This window comes from Adiantum capillus-veneris, chromosome 29, assembly GCF_014529385.1.
Source record: "Adiantum capillus-veneris isolate H3 chromosome 29, ASM1452938v2, whole genome shotgun sequence".
Taxonomy (NCBI): Eukaryota; Viridiplantae; Streptophyta; class Polypodiopsida; order Polypodiales; family Pteridaceae; genus Adiantum; species Adiantum capillus-veneris.
This window is the reverse complement of record NC_140959.1, coordinates 52,320,204-52,337,087: the sequence shown is the minus strand read 5'-3', so window position 1 is coordinate 52,337,087 and position 16,884 is coordinate 52,320,204. Positions and strand designations below refer to the sequence as shown.

The following is a 16,884-nucleotide window of genomic DNA, read 5'->3' as shown; positions in this document are numbered from 1 at the left end:
GAACCTGCCCAAAAACTCAATAAAACCTTATAAGTTAAAAACAATGCTTTCACAGCACTTCCCAGGCGTCCCTGGATGCAATCACACGCACAATTGCAATGCAAACATAAACTTCCTCGCGGAAAAGCATTTCCTTTCCCGAAAAGCAATCCGCTTTCTCAGAAAGCATCTGTTTTTTCCTCAAAGTTTCCTTTGAACCCATCTTCATTCAAGTGCTTGCTTTTTCCTTGTGCACAATTCTAACACAGTTCGGAATTTCCTCTCGACTATGGATATTCCCTTTCCGATGCACCCGTCACCCACCTTGTGACGCATCAGGAATACCCATCACCTAGTCCTTTCCTACCGAACTTACGATACAATCTCCTTCACTTACGCACTTGTTTGTACAGTGCCCTGAGCTGGACAATCTCAGAAGCTCAATACGACCCTGTTTGGAACATGCTAGACGGCTGTTAAACAATCCGAGCGGTGAAGATACCGAAGTGTTACTCCTGGGAGGGGAGATTAGCGGAAAGCGATTGCCAGGATGGGTTGTCCCCCGTGGGGCCCATAATGGTCGTCGTGGACCGCAGCTGAGGAGTGCCTATGCGGATAACGTTGCAGCATTCCTCTGCGGGGCCGTACCGCGATACTACAATGCTCTGGCCCGTGAGGGTGTTGAAAGCTCGTAGGGCTTGTAGTTATTGCGTACGGTGCGGTCCCGCCTAACATGGTCCTGGGGCTTTCCGAGCGGGCCTTGGTGACCATGGTTGGCCGGATCGGGATGCCTCCTTTGAGCCGACGCCCACCTTGGGTATGGCAGTCCTACCGGACATCCGCTGGACGGGGGCCTTTTTCTACCAGGCGAAAATCCTGGAGTACCTGGGCAAGATTCAATACGGTCTGTGAGTTACAAGGGTTTGTCCCTCTCTCTCAGCCTTGGTCCTTAAATGCATCATTGAATTCGTTTGGTGATTTCCCGACGTTACCCTCGGGTGGCGTGACTAACAAGGGAACATGGACTGACTAACATGGCATGAAAAGACTTTTTACTCCCCCGAGGGGGAAACTTGCTTCCATTCCCCGTTGACATGCCACGATACGGCATGGAAGCGCTTTTCCCTTTGTCGGCAAGTCCGCAAGGTAATTTGTCTTTGACTCGTTTGCGCGCACGCGAAGCAAAGGCAGCTCCTTGCTGGCTTACCGGCTCTAGCCCAAAAAAGTAAAAAGTAAAAAAATCTCCTTCACGATGCTCTATGTCACCCATCCTATGACGCATCAGAGATGTCCGTTCCCGGATGGTCGGATACTTCTTTCCGATGCTCCCTGTCACCCATCCGATGTGACGCATCAAAAGTACCCGTTCCTGGTGGCCTTACAGATATTCCCGTTCTCAGTGTTCCCGTCATTACTTTAAATGACGCACTAGGAATACTTTGTACTCGGATGTCTCTAGTGAGAAAAGCTCTCTCACTTAAAATTCCAATAATTCATTTAGAATTATTTTTCCTTGGTGTTCCAAGCGAGAAAACCCTCTCACTTATAAATCCAATAATTCATTTAGAATTATTTTTCTGTAAGATAAAGCTAATTTAGCAACATCCCTCTCACTTATAAACAGTTGTCCTCAACTGCAGAGGTCCAACTGAACTGCCGGGGAGAAACCGAAAAGATTCCAAATCTTGCTCAACGGTGAGTTGAGCTAGTCCTTTCTCAGAAGAGAACTTAAAAATTAAATTTAACAAGAATTCACGAATTCAATACTTACCTTACCGGTTCATGTCCTTCCTCTAGTAGCTCGAGGATATCCTTCACCAATCATCAAACTTACGAGCCATGTAAGAACTCGTCATTCACATCTTTCCAACAGATCGGAAGTTTTCCTTATCCGAGAATCTGTTAGCTCAATTCCACCTTCTCAATCCCGAGAAGAATAATTCCTCCTAGAAATCAATCTAGGTCTATGTCCTTGCGCATAACCTTGCGCTATTAGTCCTGAGGATATTAAACCTCTTTTGTCCTCCCGCATAGGGCATGTCGAGAGCATTAAGCTCCTGTGAATCTTCCTGTGGCAGACAAAGTGTGTCATCTTACCAAAGTAAGTTCTTATTCCGGGCCTTTGCTTTGGGTAGGCCAATTGTTTCGAGAAGAATAATCTTCCTAAAAATCAATCTAGGTATTTGTCCTTGCGCATAATCATGCGCTGTTAGTCCAGAGGGTATTAAACCTCTTGTGTCCTCCCACATAGGGAATGCCCAAATCATAAGAGTATTAATCTTGATGTCTACCTTCACAAACAAAGTGTGTGATCACCTTAAAGAAGGTTCTTGTTTCGGGCCGTCGCTCAACGTAAGTAGACGGTTCCAATCCGAAGATTCTTTGTGCACGGCGGCACTTCCTTCCAATCTTTTCCTCCTACGAGTTATTACCACCAACAGGGATTTCCCGACGCCCATTAGCGTCTGTTCCTTACAAAATCATAAAAAAAAATGATTCGCCTTGCGAGCATCAATGACGATTTGCAAAATCTCAGGTAGATAGGATTCTAGCCATAGCATTTTCTGAACGTACGTTCAAACCCGGTTCACAATAGAGCGAACCTTCTTTGATTCTCAGGGATGTTCTCCCATATGTAATTCTTACCATTTTGAAACGGTTGGCGAGCTATATTCTTACGAACATAATAGTTCGAATTTATTCCACCAGCGTGTAAATGCTACTTGACCTGCTCATGGAGAAACATATACTGCAACCAAAAGTTGCTTCTGTAATGGTAAAAGCACATAGCGTACTCAATGATCAACGATCATCAGAAAACCTCTTCTCCGTAGAGAAACTCAAATTCCTTCTACCGAACACATCTCAAATAGAGATTCTCGGGTCAGAATATCCTTGCGCGCAAAAAGGCGCTCAAGAGAGTATAACAAACTCTCGTCCAGTTCCAGGCATAGGTCTGCATCTTCGTGTGTTATCCATGTACTCAAAAGTGTACATAATTCTTAAGCTGTGTTAGAGTTTCGGTGAACCTGGGAAATTTCCTTCCCTTCGTAAGATCCTTAGAGCGAAGACGCTCAACTTGACGATCCCTTGGCTCGATCTTAGAGCAAAACCCGCTCATCACATAATCTAGGATTTCAATCTTTGGATTCCTGGAGCACAGGCTGTAGTCGTCGCTCGTTCCTTCCCTCGTAAAGAGAGTGTTCATTCACTTGAGTGAAAAGCACTACCATATCTTCCCTTACCGGGTAGGGGGTGTGGGCCTAAAGACTATTCAAGCTTAATGAAAGCTTTTCTTTGCTGGAAAGCTCAGAATGGTTCCTTCATAATTTCCTACCCGCAGTAGCAGGTAATCTGTTCGAGAATTACCGGATACCAGATCAATAGTTGACCTTCCGGCTAGTTAAGCAAACCAATTCATCTCAGAAAACAATGTTTCAGTTTGATCTTGCTCTCATAAACACTCGAGAGTGGTAGTCCCGGTTAGACATAACCATATCTTGTGCAAAAGAGCAAACAAGCACAATGCACTTTATGATTTCCTCAAAGATGTAACTTGATTGAAAACCTGCCCTCTCACTTAAAGTTCGAGGGTCTTCTATTCAAGAACTCCGGAGTTAGATTGAATTCCCTTACTCCAAACTTTCTGTGTTCAATGATTCCCGTCCCACTACGGGGATTGGATTCTATGTACACTAAGGTGTACACTTTCAGCTTTTATTGCTGACTCCACCATCTACTGCAAAGTATCTTGCAAATGGGTTTACAAAATTCGGGCAAAAGTCCTCCGTTAAATTTGTTTATCTTTCCTTCCTCAGAGAGGATCAAGAGTGGAGCTACTTTGGCAAGAGTGAACCACTACTTGCTTTGACTCGCTCGTGTTCCTATTGGGCAAACCGATCCCAATCTTCTTGGATGCCTTCCTCAAAGCGTAGAGGAAAAAAATTTCTCGGAAAATTTAGCCTTGAATTGAATCCAAGTCTTGTTGTAAGTTCCTTGCAGAGCTTTGGTATACCACCAAGTACTTGCAATCCCCTTGAGGTGTTTAATCACATGCTTCATCTTCGACGCTTTTCAAAAATTGCTGTTTGCAAAGGCAACTTCAAACTTGTCGAATCAAAGCGGTAGCTTTCAGGACATCTTCCCTTCCGTCAAAAGTATCAAACTTGATTGGTCACTGGAGTGTTCCTAGGTCTAGAGACCTTCTTCATATCCTTCCCGAAATGACGGGATTTCATGGCTATAGTTCTGGATTGACGTTCATGGATATTTTCTGGATTCTGAAGGATCTCGAGCATTCCGCTCCTTGGATTCTCTAGGTTCTTGAGCATCATGCTCTTGTCGCCTTCTCAGAGAATCCCAAGTCTTGTGTCGCCTTCTTGCAGAGAAAGAAAAAATTTCCAACTCTGCGAGCTTTTCCTGCAGGACTTAGGTTTCCGCCTGCTTACTTCTCTCTTGGCTTGTCATGGCTTCTTCCCGTATCTTCCCAGAGTCGTCCTCCTTTACAGAGAAAGAGAGGAGACCATGCTCTGATACCACTGTCACAAACGGGAGCGCATAACAATATAAAATACATTCGGATAAATAGACTTTATCACTTAGTACTGAAGCCAAAGTATATAGAGAGAAATAGATAGAGACAGAGATAGAGAGTGAGAAGATCGACACAGTACTAGGGACTAGAAGATGGGCTGGTCCTCCCCCGTAATAGTATCTTTATTATTGAGGAGAAGTCTATACAAGCACTTGAACCGAACGTATTACCACGTTCGTTCTAGAATAAGACTTGATGGTTCCCGGAAGCCTGGGCTTCCGATTCCTAGAGCAAAACCCTATTCCAAGGAACTTCCGTTCCTTATTCCAAATCCTTGAGAACCAAGGTTCTCGCCTCTGGATCACACCTTCCAGACTCAGGGCATGGCATCCCTGCAACTCTTTTCCAACTCTCTTTCCAGAGTCCTCTTCCCGCAGAACAACTCTGCTTTCCCGGACACGAAGTCCTTACTTGGGAATCCCAACTTCCGGATCACAACTTGAGAGACTACCTCTCTCCGATCCGTGGATCTACTTCCCAAACTCGGGTACGAAACCCTTGGGCTGATCTGGCTCTAGTTCCTCAGAGCGCTTTTCTCCTGCAGAGGCTCATACCTTCCTCTGCTCCTACTCCCTCACTAAGAGGAAGTACACCTGCAAACAAATACTTAAGAGTTCATAACATGAAAATCGTTACCTTCAAAGTCTCGACGCTCGAAACGCAACTCCGTTCTCGAAAAGCAATTCCCCGGAAGAGATCTCTACATAGAAAATTCCTAACTCGCGCACTGGGTCTTGGCGACATCGGGTACACTTGGGGCAGCCATGGGCATCACCAGCAACGTTTCTTTACGGCTGAAATCTGCAGCAACATCTCCTCCTTGCAAAGATTGGTCCTCTCCTCTGAGTGAGGGCATGTGATGCTTTTATAGCTCCTAGCCACGGGCACGAATAGCTGCTCGCGTAGAGATCGCGACCGTTTTTTTTTTTACCGTTCTGCCAGAAAAAGAGAGAGAGAAAACGCAGGCTGATCTGTTGCCTTATTTATCAGATGGCTGCCCACTTATTAAATGGGCGGCCGACGTATTTTAAAAATAGTCTGAACCTGCCCAAAAACTCAATAAAACCTTATAAGTTAAAAACAATGCTTTCACAGCACTTCCCAGGCGTCCCTGGATGCAATCACACGCACAATTGCAATGCAAACATAAACTTCCTCGCGGAAAAGCATTTCCTTTCCCGAAAAGCAATCCGCTTTCTCAGAAAGCATCTGTTTTTTCCTCAAAGTTTCCTTTGAACCCATCTTCATTCAAGTGCTTGCTTTTTCCTTGTGCACAATTCTAACACAGTTCGGAATTTCCTCTCGACTATGGATATTCCCTTTCCGATGCACCCGTCACCCACCTTGTGACGCATCAGGAATACCCATCACCTAGTCCTTTCCTACCGAACTTACGATACAATCTCCTTCACGATGCTCTATGTCACCCATCCTATGACGCATCAGAGATGTCCGTTCCCGGATGGTCGGATACTTCTTTCCGATGCTCCCTGTCACCCATCCGATGTGACGCATAGAAGTACCCGTTCCTGGTGGCCTTACAGATATTCCCGTTCTCAGTGTTCCCGTCATTACTTTAAATGACGCATAAGGAATACTTTGTACTCGGATGTCTCTAGTGAGAAAAGCTCTCTCACTTAAAATTCCAATAATTCATTTAGAATTATTTTTCCTTGGTGTTCCAAGCGAGAAAACCCTCTCACTTATAAATCCAATAATTCATTTAGAATTATTTTTCTGTAAGATAAAGCCAATTTAGCAACAGAGAAGATTGTGAATTCAATACTGGCATCAAGGAAGGATCAACCAAGAAAAATTCAGCGAAGAAGTATGTTCCCAAGGAGGCTCCGAAAGTGACACAGGAGCCGGCCAACGCAGGGAAAGACAAAGCTACGGCTGAATCAGAAAAGGGACCAGTGAAGAAATGGAAAAGACGTTTTCGTCACAAGTCGGAAGAGCAAAAGAAGGTCCCGAGGTCAGAGAACAAATGCTTCATCTGTGAGCAGCCTGACCACATTGCTTACAATTGTCCTACAAAGAAAAGGCCAGTTGATTCTGAAGACAAGGAGGATAGGAAAGGAAAGAAGCCCATGGCTGGTCTAGTGCCGGATATGGTGGGCGACAAGCCAAATTCAGATGCAAGTGAGCTTTGCAGAGCATGGGGAAAGGTCAGGGATCAAACAGTGCTTATCTTCTTTGATCGAGGTGCCAAAGCCAACTTCATTTCCCCAGAATTGGCTTCAAAGTTGGGAATCAGACCTGAAGAGATTGGGTATACAACAGAGGCAGGTTTGGCATGTCCTGGCCATACAGAGGCTGTGACACCCATCATTGGAAAGTTGCGCCTACATATCCAGTCCTATGTAGATGTTGAAGAATTTTACATCATGCCACTGGACGGATGTGATGTGTTGCTAGGTATTCCTTGGTTGTTTCGTGTACAGGGAATCATGGATGCCTACAACAAAAAGATCACTGTACAGAGCAGGGGAAAGACTCACATTCTGGATGTAAAGCTTAAAGGGGAGTCTATTCTCACTGTATTAGCTTCTGCTACTACTTCTGTAATGAAAAAGCATCTTTCTGCGTACTTGGTTTTTGCACGTGAAGTGTCAGATTGTGATGAATCAAATTTATCTGTGGTAGATAAAGAAAGGTCAATGTTTTTACAACAGTATATTGAATGTTTTTCCGATTCATTACCGTCTCAATTACCGCCAGAGAGACCCGAGGACCATGCGATAGATTTGGTGCCAGGCAGTAGCCCACCAAATAAGCCTCCGTACAGGGTTAGTGCGGCTCAGCAGAAAGAGATAATGGGCTAAGTACAGGAGCTGTTATAAAAGGGGCTGATTCAGCCCAGTTCATCTCCATTCTGTTCTCCAGTGTTGTTGGTGGAGAAAAAGGATGGCTCATGGTGTATGTGCATCGACTACCGTGCACTGAACAAGAATACCATCAAGAATAGGTTCCCTATACGTAGAATTGATGATATTCTAGACAAATTAGCAGGAGCAGCTATGTTTAGCACGATAGATCTAAAGAGTGGGTACCATCAGATCCGCATTAGATGAGAGGATGTGCAAAAGACTGCTTTGAGAACAACGTTTGGCCTTTACGAATTTCACAAATGCTCCTGCTACGTTCAATAGGATGATGGATAGAATTTTCTGTCCACACCAGTAGTTTGTTGGTACATTCTTTGATGACATGATAGTCTACTCAAAGAATGAAGAGGAGCATAGGCATCACTTGGCCATTGTGTTCAAAGAGCTACGCAGTCATAGGTTGCTCATCAATGCAAAAAAAAGTGAATTTTTTCTGGAAGAGATTCATTTTCTCGGACACATTGTCTCAAAGGATGGTGTCAGAATGGATCCTGCAAAAGTTGAAGCGATCAAGTGATGGCCAGATTTGAAGACGGTTCATGATGTCCGAAGCTTCTTGGGACTATGCTCCTATTACAGAAGGTTTATCCGAAATTTCGCTGAGATTGCTTCACCTTTACACGCTCTTCAAAGGAAGGCAGTCAGTGACCTTTAGATGGACACAGAAAGAGATTTCAGCTTTTAATCTCTTAAAGGAAAAGATGACTTCACATCCAGTCATTGTGTTGCCAGATCTTAGGAAGTCATTTGTGGTCCAGTGTGATGCCTGTGGTAGTAGCATTGGTGCAATGCTAATGCAAGATGGCAGGGTAGTAGCCTATGAGAGCAGAATTTTGCAAGGGCCAGAGATGACCATGTAGGTCTATGAGAAAGAGTTACTGGCTGTGATTCATGCGCTCTTAAGTTGGAAACACTACCTGCTAGGTGCAGATTTCGTTGTCCAAAAGGACCATCAGACCTTGCGATACTTCTTGACACAGACAAAGTTATCTGAGAAGCATATGCGATGGGCAAATATCTTGTCCATGTTCCATTTTCAGATTGTGCATGTGGAAGGCAAGAAGAACGTTGTGGCTGATGCCTTGTCAAGGAAGCCACAAATTTCAGCTGTGTCGATTCCTTATCATCATGAACTTGATGATATGAGAGAACAGTATGCAAATGATGAAGATTTTGCAAGGGTCTTCGAGCAGCTAATGGATGGACAACGTCATGAACACTATCTTCTCAAAGATGGGTTCATGATGATGCATGGCAGATTGTGTGTCACAAAGCCATTGCGACGCAAAGTTATGGAAGAGAGTCATGTCCCACCGTATGCAGGGCATCGTGGTATCGATGCTACAGTTAAAGCGGTTGAGACATTCTTCTATTGGCCTACATTGAGAAGAGATGTGGATGCCTTTGTGCGAGAATGCCTAATTTGCCAGAAGGTCAAGTTTGGCAGGCAAAAGGCACCAGGGTTATTGCAACCACTACCTATTCTAGATAAACCATGGGAAAGTATTGCTATGGATTTTATCTTTGATCTTCCGAGAATGCAGACAGGAAACGATGGTATTTGGACCATTATTTGCAGATTTAGCAAACAGGCTCATTTTATTCCTTTCAGGAAGAAGATAAAACCAGATCAGATGGCAGGCTTGTTTATGAGCAATATTTTCAAGTATCATGGCATGCCGCAGTCGATTGTTAGCGACCGTGATTCACGCATGACAAGTTTGTTCTGGAGAGCCTTGTTTGAGAATATGGGCACCATGCTCAAATTCTCTTCGTCATTTCATCCTCAAACAGATGGGTAGTTAGAAGAGGCAAATTCTACTGTCCTAGATCTGCTGAAGTGTTATGTGTCAGAGCATAAAGGAAAGTGGGAGCAGTATTTGCCATTGGTGGAATATGCATACAATAATACAGTGCATTCATCAACTGGCAAGGCACCTTTTGAGATAGTTGAAGGTGGCAAGAAAGTTCCTCCCATACTGCATACAAAGGACAAGATATTTGAAGCAGATAAGTATTATCAGGACATGGATGAAATGTACCAGAAGGTCAAAGTGGCCTTAGAAAAGACTCAGGCAAAGCAAAAGAAAGCAGCTGATCGTCACCGTTGTGAAGTGGTATATTCACTTGGTGATTGGGTGCTTTTACGCTTTGAAAAGGCAAGGTTAAAAAAGATGAAGGGCAAGGAAAGACTGTTTCCAAAGCTCAGTGTTGACTGTGAGCATGTACGACATAGATGCAAACGAGGACGTTTGAGATTTCAAGAGGGGGGTATGTCACTAGCGTGTGACTACTATCTATCCTTTTTGTTGATTTCTTTCTTATTATTTATTTACTTTCACTTTTTGGAAACACCCCTTGGGAAATCTAACTGCCCTGCATTGCATAGCTAGTGTGGAACTGTCCAGAGGGAGTCCAGGCCTAAGGGCAAGAGAGCACTAAGGTTGGACAAGGACTATGGTTAGCCAAAGTGGGGTCATTGACTAGCCAAAGTGGAATCCTTTGCTACAAAGGCTACATTTCAGTTCTGGGTGTGGCTGCAGTGTACAAAGGGGGTCAGATGACCTAGAAAGATACAATGGCAGCATCTCCTAGAATTTAGGGAACTGCTATTTTGGGACCTGAAAATGTGTTTGCGTCATTACCTCCGGAATGACAAGGAGAACATTTTCTTACTCTGCCGTGAAGTCAACTGGGCAACCGGTTGGGAGATTTTTAGGTAGCAACCCCGAAACGGGAAAATGCTTGTAAATGCGCCAAGTGGCACATTCTGGTGCACTTTCCTCATGCAAGAGAAGGTGGCGCTGAATTTGAAGAGCAAAGAGGCTCATTTTCAGATTTTGTCACGGGTTAAGAGCTATGGAGTGCTTCCTTTCCCTCCTATGTACAGTGCGGTGTCAGGGGTGATGCCCTGTACGCTACACACTGCCCTCTCTCTCCCCTATGGCAGTATTTTATGCCCCACTAGTTGGCTTTTCAATTGACCAATGTACAGTTGTGTGGGTTCATGCGCGATTGCCGAGGCAAGAGCCTCTTGCACAGGTACTGGATTAGCTAGCGGCTAATCCCCCCGCAGGTATAGGTGAATTCGGAGAGGTTTCACGCCAGAAATCTCGTCCGATTCAAAGGGCAAGTACCCCTACAGATGCGGGAGCTCGAGGACTTGCTACGGATGTGACCGTCACGCGAAACAGTAAATTACAGCCTGCTGTGTATTTTTGCAGGTTTAGGGTTTTGGCCCTAAACGGTCCCTAATACCCCCAGGAGGTTCGGGGACGCGAGGGGACTGCTGTACAGTTGATCTGGCGCATTTTCGGGGCTGAAAGCAGAGAATTCAGCGTGCTGCAGATTCTCGCCAGGTTTTGCAAAGTGTCCGCATGCGTCGGGAAAGTCAGTCAATGCGTGGGAATACTGACTGTGAAGGGTCCTAGTACAGTTATGTTGCCGAAATCGGGCTGGAACAGTTGAAATTCAGCCGAGGTTGTGCAAGGCAGCTTGTAGGGAACCACAACGTTTATTCCCTCTTTTAAACAATAAAGGAATACCGAAAGGGGCGCCTAAGTTTGGGGCCAATCTGGTGTCGGTCTACTCATACAGGTGCAATCTAGTAGCCTGTATCCCTCTCCCCTTTGTTGTGTCTTGAAAGTACAGGTAAAGTGGGCGACATATTAAATGGGTGAAAGCAAATAAGGTTTGAGTCTAAAGTCTACCGCCCTTTTTGGATTGAATAGGCCGGTTTGAACTGTTGCAAAGGGAGACGTATGTACCTAACGAGGGGGTCGCAAGAAAGGCTGTCCCTCTCTCGCCAAGAGACTCGTGGCAAAGGCACTGCCAAGAGATCTCCTAGCAGCCGAGGATGGCCTTGCCTCTTGGTTCGATTGTGAGACTGGAGCCGGGGGAGGGGAGGGGGGGTGTGGGAGTAGGGGTGAGGGGGATCGGCAAAGGTAGAAGGGCGAGGTGGAGAGGCGGAGGGAGCTGGAGGCGGGTGGGGGGCTGTAGAGGAGGGGGGGAACTCGGGGGGAGGGGGGGGGGAACTCGGGGGGGCTGTTGAGGGTGAGGTTGAAGTGGAGGATGGGGCAGAGACCTCGTCCTGCTGAAGAGGGCCGAATCGGTTCCCCGTGGGAACCCATTGTTGTCGGGCAGGCGCCTGAGGACCACTCTGAGTGCTGAGCTGTCGCTGAGGCCCCTGCCGTCGTCGACCACGAACCTGCTACCATCCCTCCTCCGCTTGAGCCCCAGGCTCGGAGGGCGGCTCTGCTTGTGTGCTCTGTCTCTGCCTACTGCTGTTGGCCAGTCCTTGAAGGCTGGGGCTGGGCCTGTGGTGTAGGTCGGGGCCTCCTCCGTGGACAGGCCTTCGCAAGATGGCCCATTTGTCCACAAATGAAGCACTGATTCGGAAGGCCCAAATACTCCACGCTCTGTCTAAACCAACCCCCACTCACCCGAGGAAGTAGGATGAGAGTGTGGGTGTCCCTAACCAGAACACGAACTGAGGGAATGCCAGTCGCCTTGGCAGCTAGTGAGGCTGCCGTGCGAGGTGTCTCCAGGACAGTCCCAATCGCTGAGCCTATCCTGGACAAAAGTGGTAGGTACTCCCTCCTCAAACGAGCAAAACAGACGGAGATGGGAAGGTCTGCCTCCTCTACCAGAACATCTGAAGCTGGGTTTTGCATGTCTCCATTGTCGGAACTGGGCTCGAATTGCGCGGATGGTTAGGGGACTCATCGCGATGACCTTGGACGCCATCTCGGAGGTCTCGAACTCTATCTGATAGTAGCTGCGTCCGAGGAACTGGATGTCCAAGATCTTGCCCACCTCTGCGAGGAGGCGGGTCTGGAGAAGATCACGCAGCTCTCCTCTGCTGGGTTTGGTGTCGAGAATCTTGCAGATGACGGGGGCCCGATGGCTTCTCCTCATAATGGGGGCCTTACAAATGTGCGTTTTTACCACGGAAATTACAAGGGGTAAATCAGGCTCCCTACTTAACAGATACCATATGAGAGTGCACGTGTACAGAAGCGTGAGAGAGGAGAGGGGAGAGAGACAGAGAACACAACGCCTGAGATGGTGAAGAGGGGGTGATCAGCCCCCCATAACTACCATGAACAGAAGACCCTATCAATACATCATATGATCTCTGTGTGATGAGATGTGGAAGTGGGTACCCCCTGGCCCCATATATAGGTGCCCAAGGGGACGTAGGGCAAGGCCTGATAAAATCCCCACGCCCAATAGAAAAATGAAATTTATGAGGGCGCCCGGACAAAGTGGGCGGCCGGCCCAGAAGTGGGTGGTCAGACAATGATGCAACCTAAATGCATATGCAAAGGGTGGCCAGCCCGGAGGCACACTAGCCGTACATGCATGCCCTAAACCTGTGAAGCAACAGAGTGGTGTAAGTCTAACACTACTCCCCAACGAGAGAGAGTTCTATGCCACCTTTTATGGTGGACTTGGCAATTCTTATGAAACAAAGTGACTTGGTACTTTTTAAGAGACACGATTAGGGTCGATTACCTTCTATGCTTTGTTGATAGTCCAACAACAACAGAGTGTCTAGCTAACATTTTAAGCACATAGTTAAACTTTGGATGGACTCATTATGAACAATGCCCTTTGAGGGAGGACGATAGCTTTTCTGGTCATGAGCTTGCTTTCAGAGGTTGTAATCCTATACTTGCGCTACCTTGCAAGTTGTTGGCTAGAGATTTTTTACTTTCCAATGTGGTGCTACTGTAGCAGAAATCTCAATAAATCTCTCGAGCTCACACTCTTTTAAAAGAAAAAGGTTTAAACATGGGACATTGTATGTTCTTCACAAGGGCATGTTCTGTTTGTGTGATTACTACTAATTAAATTTGTCTTTCTGCTGTGTAAATGTTCATAGAAGAGAAAATGTTAGTGTCCAGAAAAAGTATCCCAGCTTTTGTGCGAGTTTCAACGGGCCAATTTATTTTTTGAGATATGAATACGTAAAGTCAACCTCATGTTTTGCAGGCCAAGTAACTCGGATTGTTATGCTCGCACATTGAGTGATGCTGCCATATATGCTGGTAAGCTACTGGATGTATCGGCAATTTTTGTGTGACATATCATGAGTTCTTGATTTGGATAACATATGCTGTTAAGTCATTTTTAAGAATTTATATGTTGCTCAATCTATGTAATCAAGCACGTGAGCCAATCAATGGCTCAAGCATCTGCTAAGGCCCAGCTAGTTGGCTTAACAGTGAAACAAGTGATCGTGTTTGCCTTTGTCCTTTTGCTACATTGATCGCAAAAATTCTTTGACTGGTTTTATATAGTTGACTCTGTTCGTATTTCAGGAAAGCAAGGGCATACTTTCAGTCTATTGAATCAGGGATTTTTTTAAAATTTTTTTATTTGTTTTTGCTTTCTTCAAGGGTCACATGCAATTTATTAGGAAGTGCTGCTTCCTCGTACTCCCATTTAATTATAACAAATACACACTCCAAACCTTGTTCACCATATCTTCACTTACGTATGGGTGTTTTTCTTCCTCTTCTTTTGGCTCTTAATTCTAAAACTCTTGCACTACATTGTTTCAGATGGGCACTTTATATTTGAGTGCCTTATTACTTGGGTAGTGAAGTAAAACCCTAGAAACTTTTGGTGAGAGCAAAAATCCTTAGGAGTTTAGTCTACATTCGACAATGCTGAGCTTCGTTTTGATGGCCACAATTTTTTTCAAAGAAAGTCATTATCCTGGTTTCACTGGCTGCATGAAAGAGCTATGGGATTCTCGATAATAAAATCTTATAAATTCGGAAAGAGAGCTATACAAATTGAGACAATTCTTACATGGAGTTCGCATGTAAAATGCTGAAAGAAAACTATTAAAATTCGGAAGGGTTGACTGCATTTAATTCTATCAAGGGTGAGCAACAGGTTGAAAAATGTCTGCCTCAGAGTTTGGGCGTTTTCAAGTTAGTCAGTATGATGTTTTTCCCTTCAAAGCATCAATTATCAACTCAAAACAAAAACCATTCCACATTTTAGGGAAATTCCAGCTTTTGGTTTTTGCTGTGGCCATGTCAAGTTTTGAAGTGGATGTCAAACCTAAGATCTTTCTTCCAGATTCGTTTGAATCAAATTTGGAGCTCTGCGAAGGTGAATCTGTTTACGATTTCTGCTGGTACCCTCACATGTCAGCCTCAGGTACCTCCTAGATTTTGCACACCACTTTCTGCTTTATCAAATGGTAAAGAGCCCTGGTTTTTAATTGGTTATCCTGACTGATGGGCATGGTTCAAAGTACTAAGTTGTTAGCCCACTGAGTTTTTGAATAATACTTTTTATGTAGACAGTAGGTTGGTTTGTGTTTGAAGTTGTTTGGCATAGTATTCACTTATGAAACTGGTGGGCATGGTTAAAGCACTGAATTGCTAGCTCACTGAGTTTTTGAATGATACTTTTTAGGTAGACAGTAGGTTGGTTCGTGTTTGAAGCTATCTGGCATAGGATTCACCGATGGAAGATATGGGACATTTAAGTATTTTGTGATTGGACCAGTTTGGTGTAAACATGAATGGAGATTACACAGACTATGAAAGACTTTTCCTTCTTGATGAAGGAAATCTTGAGTGATTAGTGTGCAAGTCAAGCTGGTTATATTTGTAAGAAAAGCTGCATATTACCCCTCATGCACCTTGGATGAAGTTTGTAAAGCTTGAATTTTCTTGTTCTGAAGGGCAGTTTTTTTTCTTTCCTTGCCAAGTACTTTCTAGTGATTTGAAAAGTTTTTGACGTCTGTGGTTTACTACAGCTCCTGATAGTTGTGTTTTTGCAACAACAACAAGGGACCATCCAGTTCATCTCTGGGATGCTATAACAGGCCAGGTCTATACTTGGAAAGATTCTTGTTTGTAATATTATCTTTTTGATATTTACTGAAGTCAATAAGGTATTGCAAAACAGCTCCGCTGTTCATATCGAGCATATGATGCTATGGATGAGATAACTGCAGCCTATTCTATTGCATTTGATGTCACTGGAGCAAAGTGAGTCTCTCTTAATGTTTTTGTTCATATGGAGCCCTGCTTAAGTTGTTTACAATGATAAGTCCGTTCTGAAAAAAATGCTTTTCTTTTCTTCTATTGCAAAATAGCATATCTAGACATGGACTGCATGGAAATGTACCACACCCACAGGTGTTCATGTACACATTTTACCCAATCTTTCTTTCACTCTCCAACTCTCCATTCTCACTTACATTTTACCCAATCTTTCTTTCACTCTCCAAGTCTCACTCTCACTCTCACTCTTGGTCTTTCATTATAAAATATTGGCTGGATGGGGCTTTAGGCAAAAGAGCAGTTCTATCTTCATCAGGAGAAAAATTACTGCACGCTATCTTCAGCTAACAAGGTCACAGTAAAAGTTCATGTACCACTGGCCACTCCATGGTGTGTTGCCTCGTTTCTATGGCATGCTTTAGGAAGTTACAGAGGCTTGCAAATTTTGATAAGAAGTATTTACTAGCTCTACTGATTTAAGGGCTGCAAACAGATGGTCACAGAGGTGCAAGGAGCAAGGGTTTCTTGGACATGATGATTGCAACAGCAGTATGAGGTGAATAGGGGATGGAGGTATAACAAAAGAGAGGCAAATTGGTGGTCAAAGCTTTTATTCTAAGTTCATTCGGGCACCTTAGATATGTTCTTTGAAGGGGTATTAGACATTGTACTTCTCTGCTAGATGTTGATTACTAGCTTCAATAATGTGGTCGAAGATTCCTGAGTCCCACCTGCCGATCTTGTCTAACGGTGTCTATGTGGAGCATGGAATATGGTTGTCTAACATTAATAAGTGTTGCAATGGGAGGAGATTGTCTAATGGCCTCCCTTTTTTGTGGAATTTCTTGGTCAGGGATTTATTTAGGATATGTTGGGGGAGAGGACAGTTTCTCTGATTGAACTTTTGATACAAATAGTTAGCATTGTTTGGTTTGGAAGATCCAAATTTTCATCTGATAGGAGTGCCTTATATAACATGATGTAGTGCACAAGATTTGGTGGAAGTTTTGTTCACAAGATGCAGAATAATTTTTAGATACAAGAGTGCAACACCTATCAGTATATCATGGAGAACAGTTGGTGCATGATTCCTTATACGTTGGTTGAGAGTGGGGTTACCATGTAATATACTTTTTGAGAAGTAGCAAGTTGTGAAGCAAGCATTTCGTAAAGAATTTGATAATATGACTACCGTTTTATGAGGTAAGGAATTGTCATCTTGAAGAGGATGATGAACCTCAATGGTGGGCCTCTATCTATATTATGGCTTCATAAGTAGGTTGTATATTATGGCATTATGTCTTGTGTGTATTTGTTTTTTAGTAAAAGAAGCAATTTAAATCGTAATGATCAGAAATCAGGACAAAAACCTCTGTTTAAAATTATC

General features: G+C 44.3%; 1 protein-coding gene across 1 annotated transcript in view; it reads left to right on the top strand.

Annotated features, from left to right (window-relative positions):
• LOC147419191 (Transducin/WD40 repeat-like superfamily protein) overlaps positions 1–16,884 on the top strand; it is a 168,676-nt gene that overhangs the window by 51,687 nt on the left and 100,105 nt on the right. The window contains exons 4-7 of the mRNA XM_086505596.1: positions 13,459–13,514; positions 14,560–14,640; positions 15,248–15,321; positions 15,400–15,482. Of these exons, the coding sequence (XP_086361722.1) occupies positions 13,459–13,514; positions 14,560–14,640; positions 15,248–15,321; positions 15,400–15,482 (294 nt within the window). The remainder of the gene's footprint in view (positions 1–13,458; positions 13,515–14,559; positions 14,641–15,247; positions 15,322–15,399; positions 15,483–16,884) is intronic.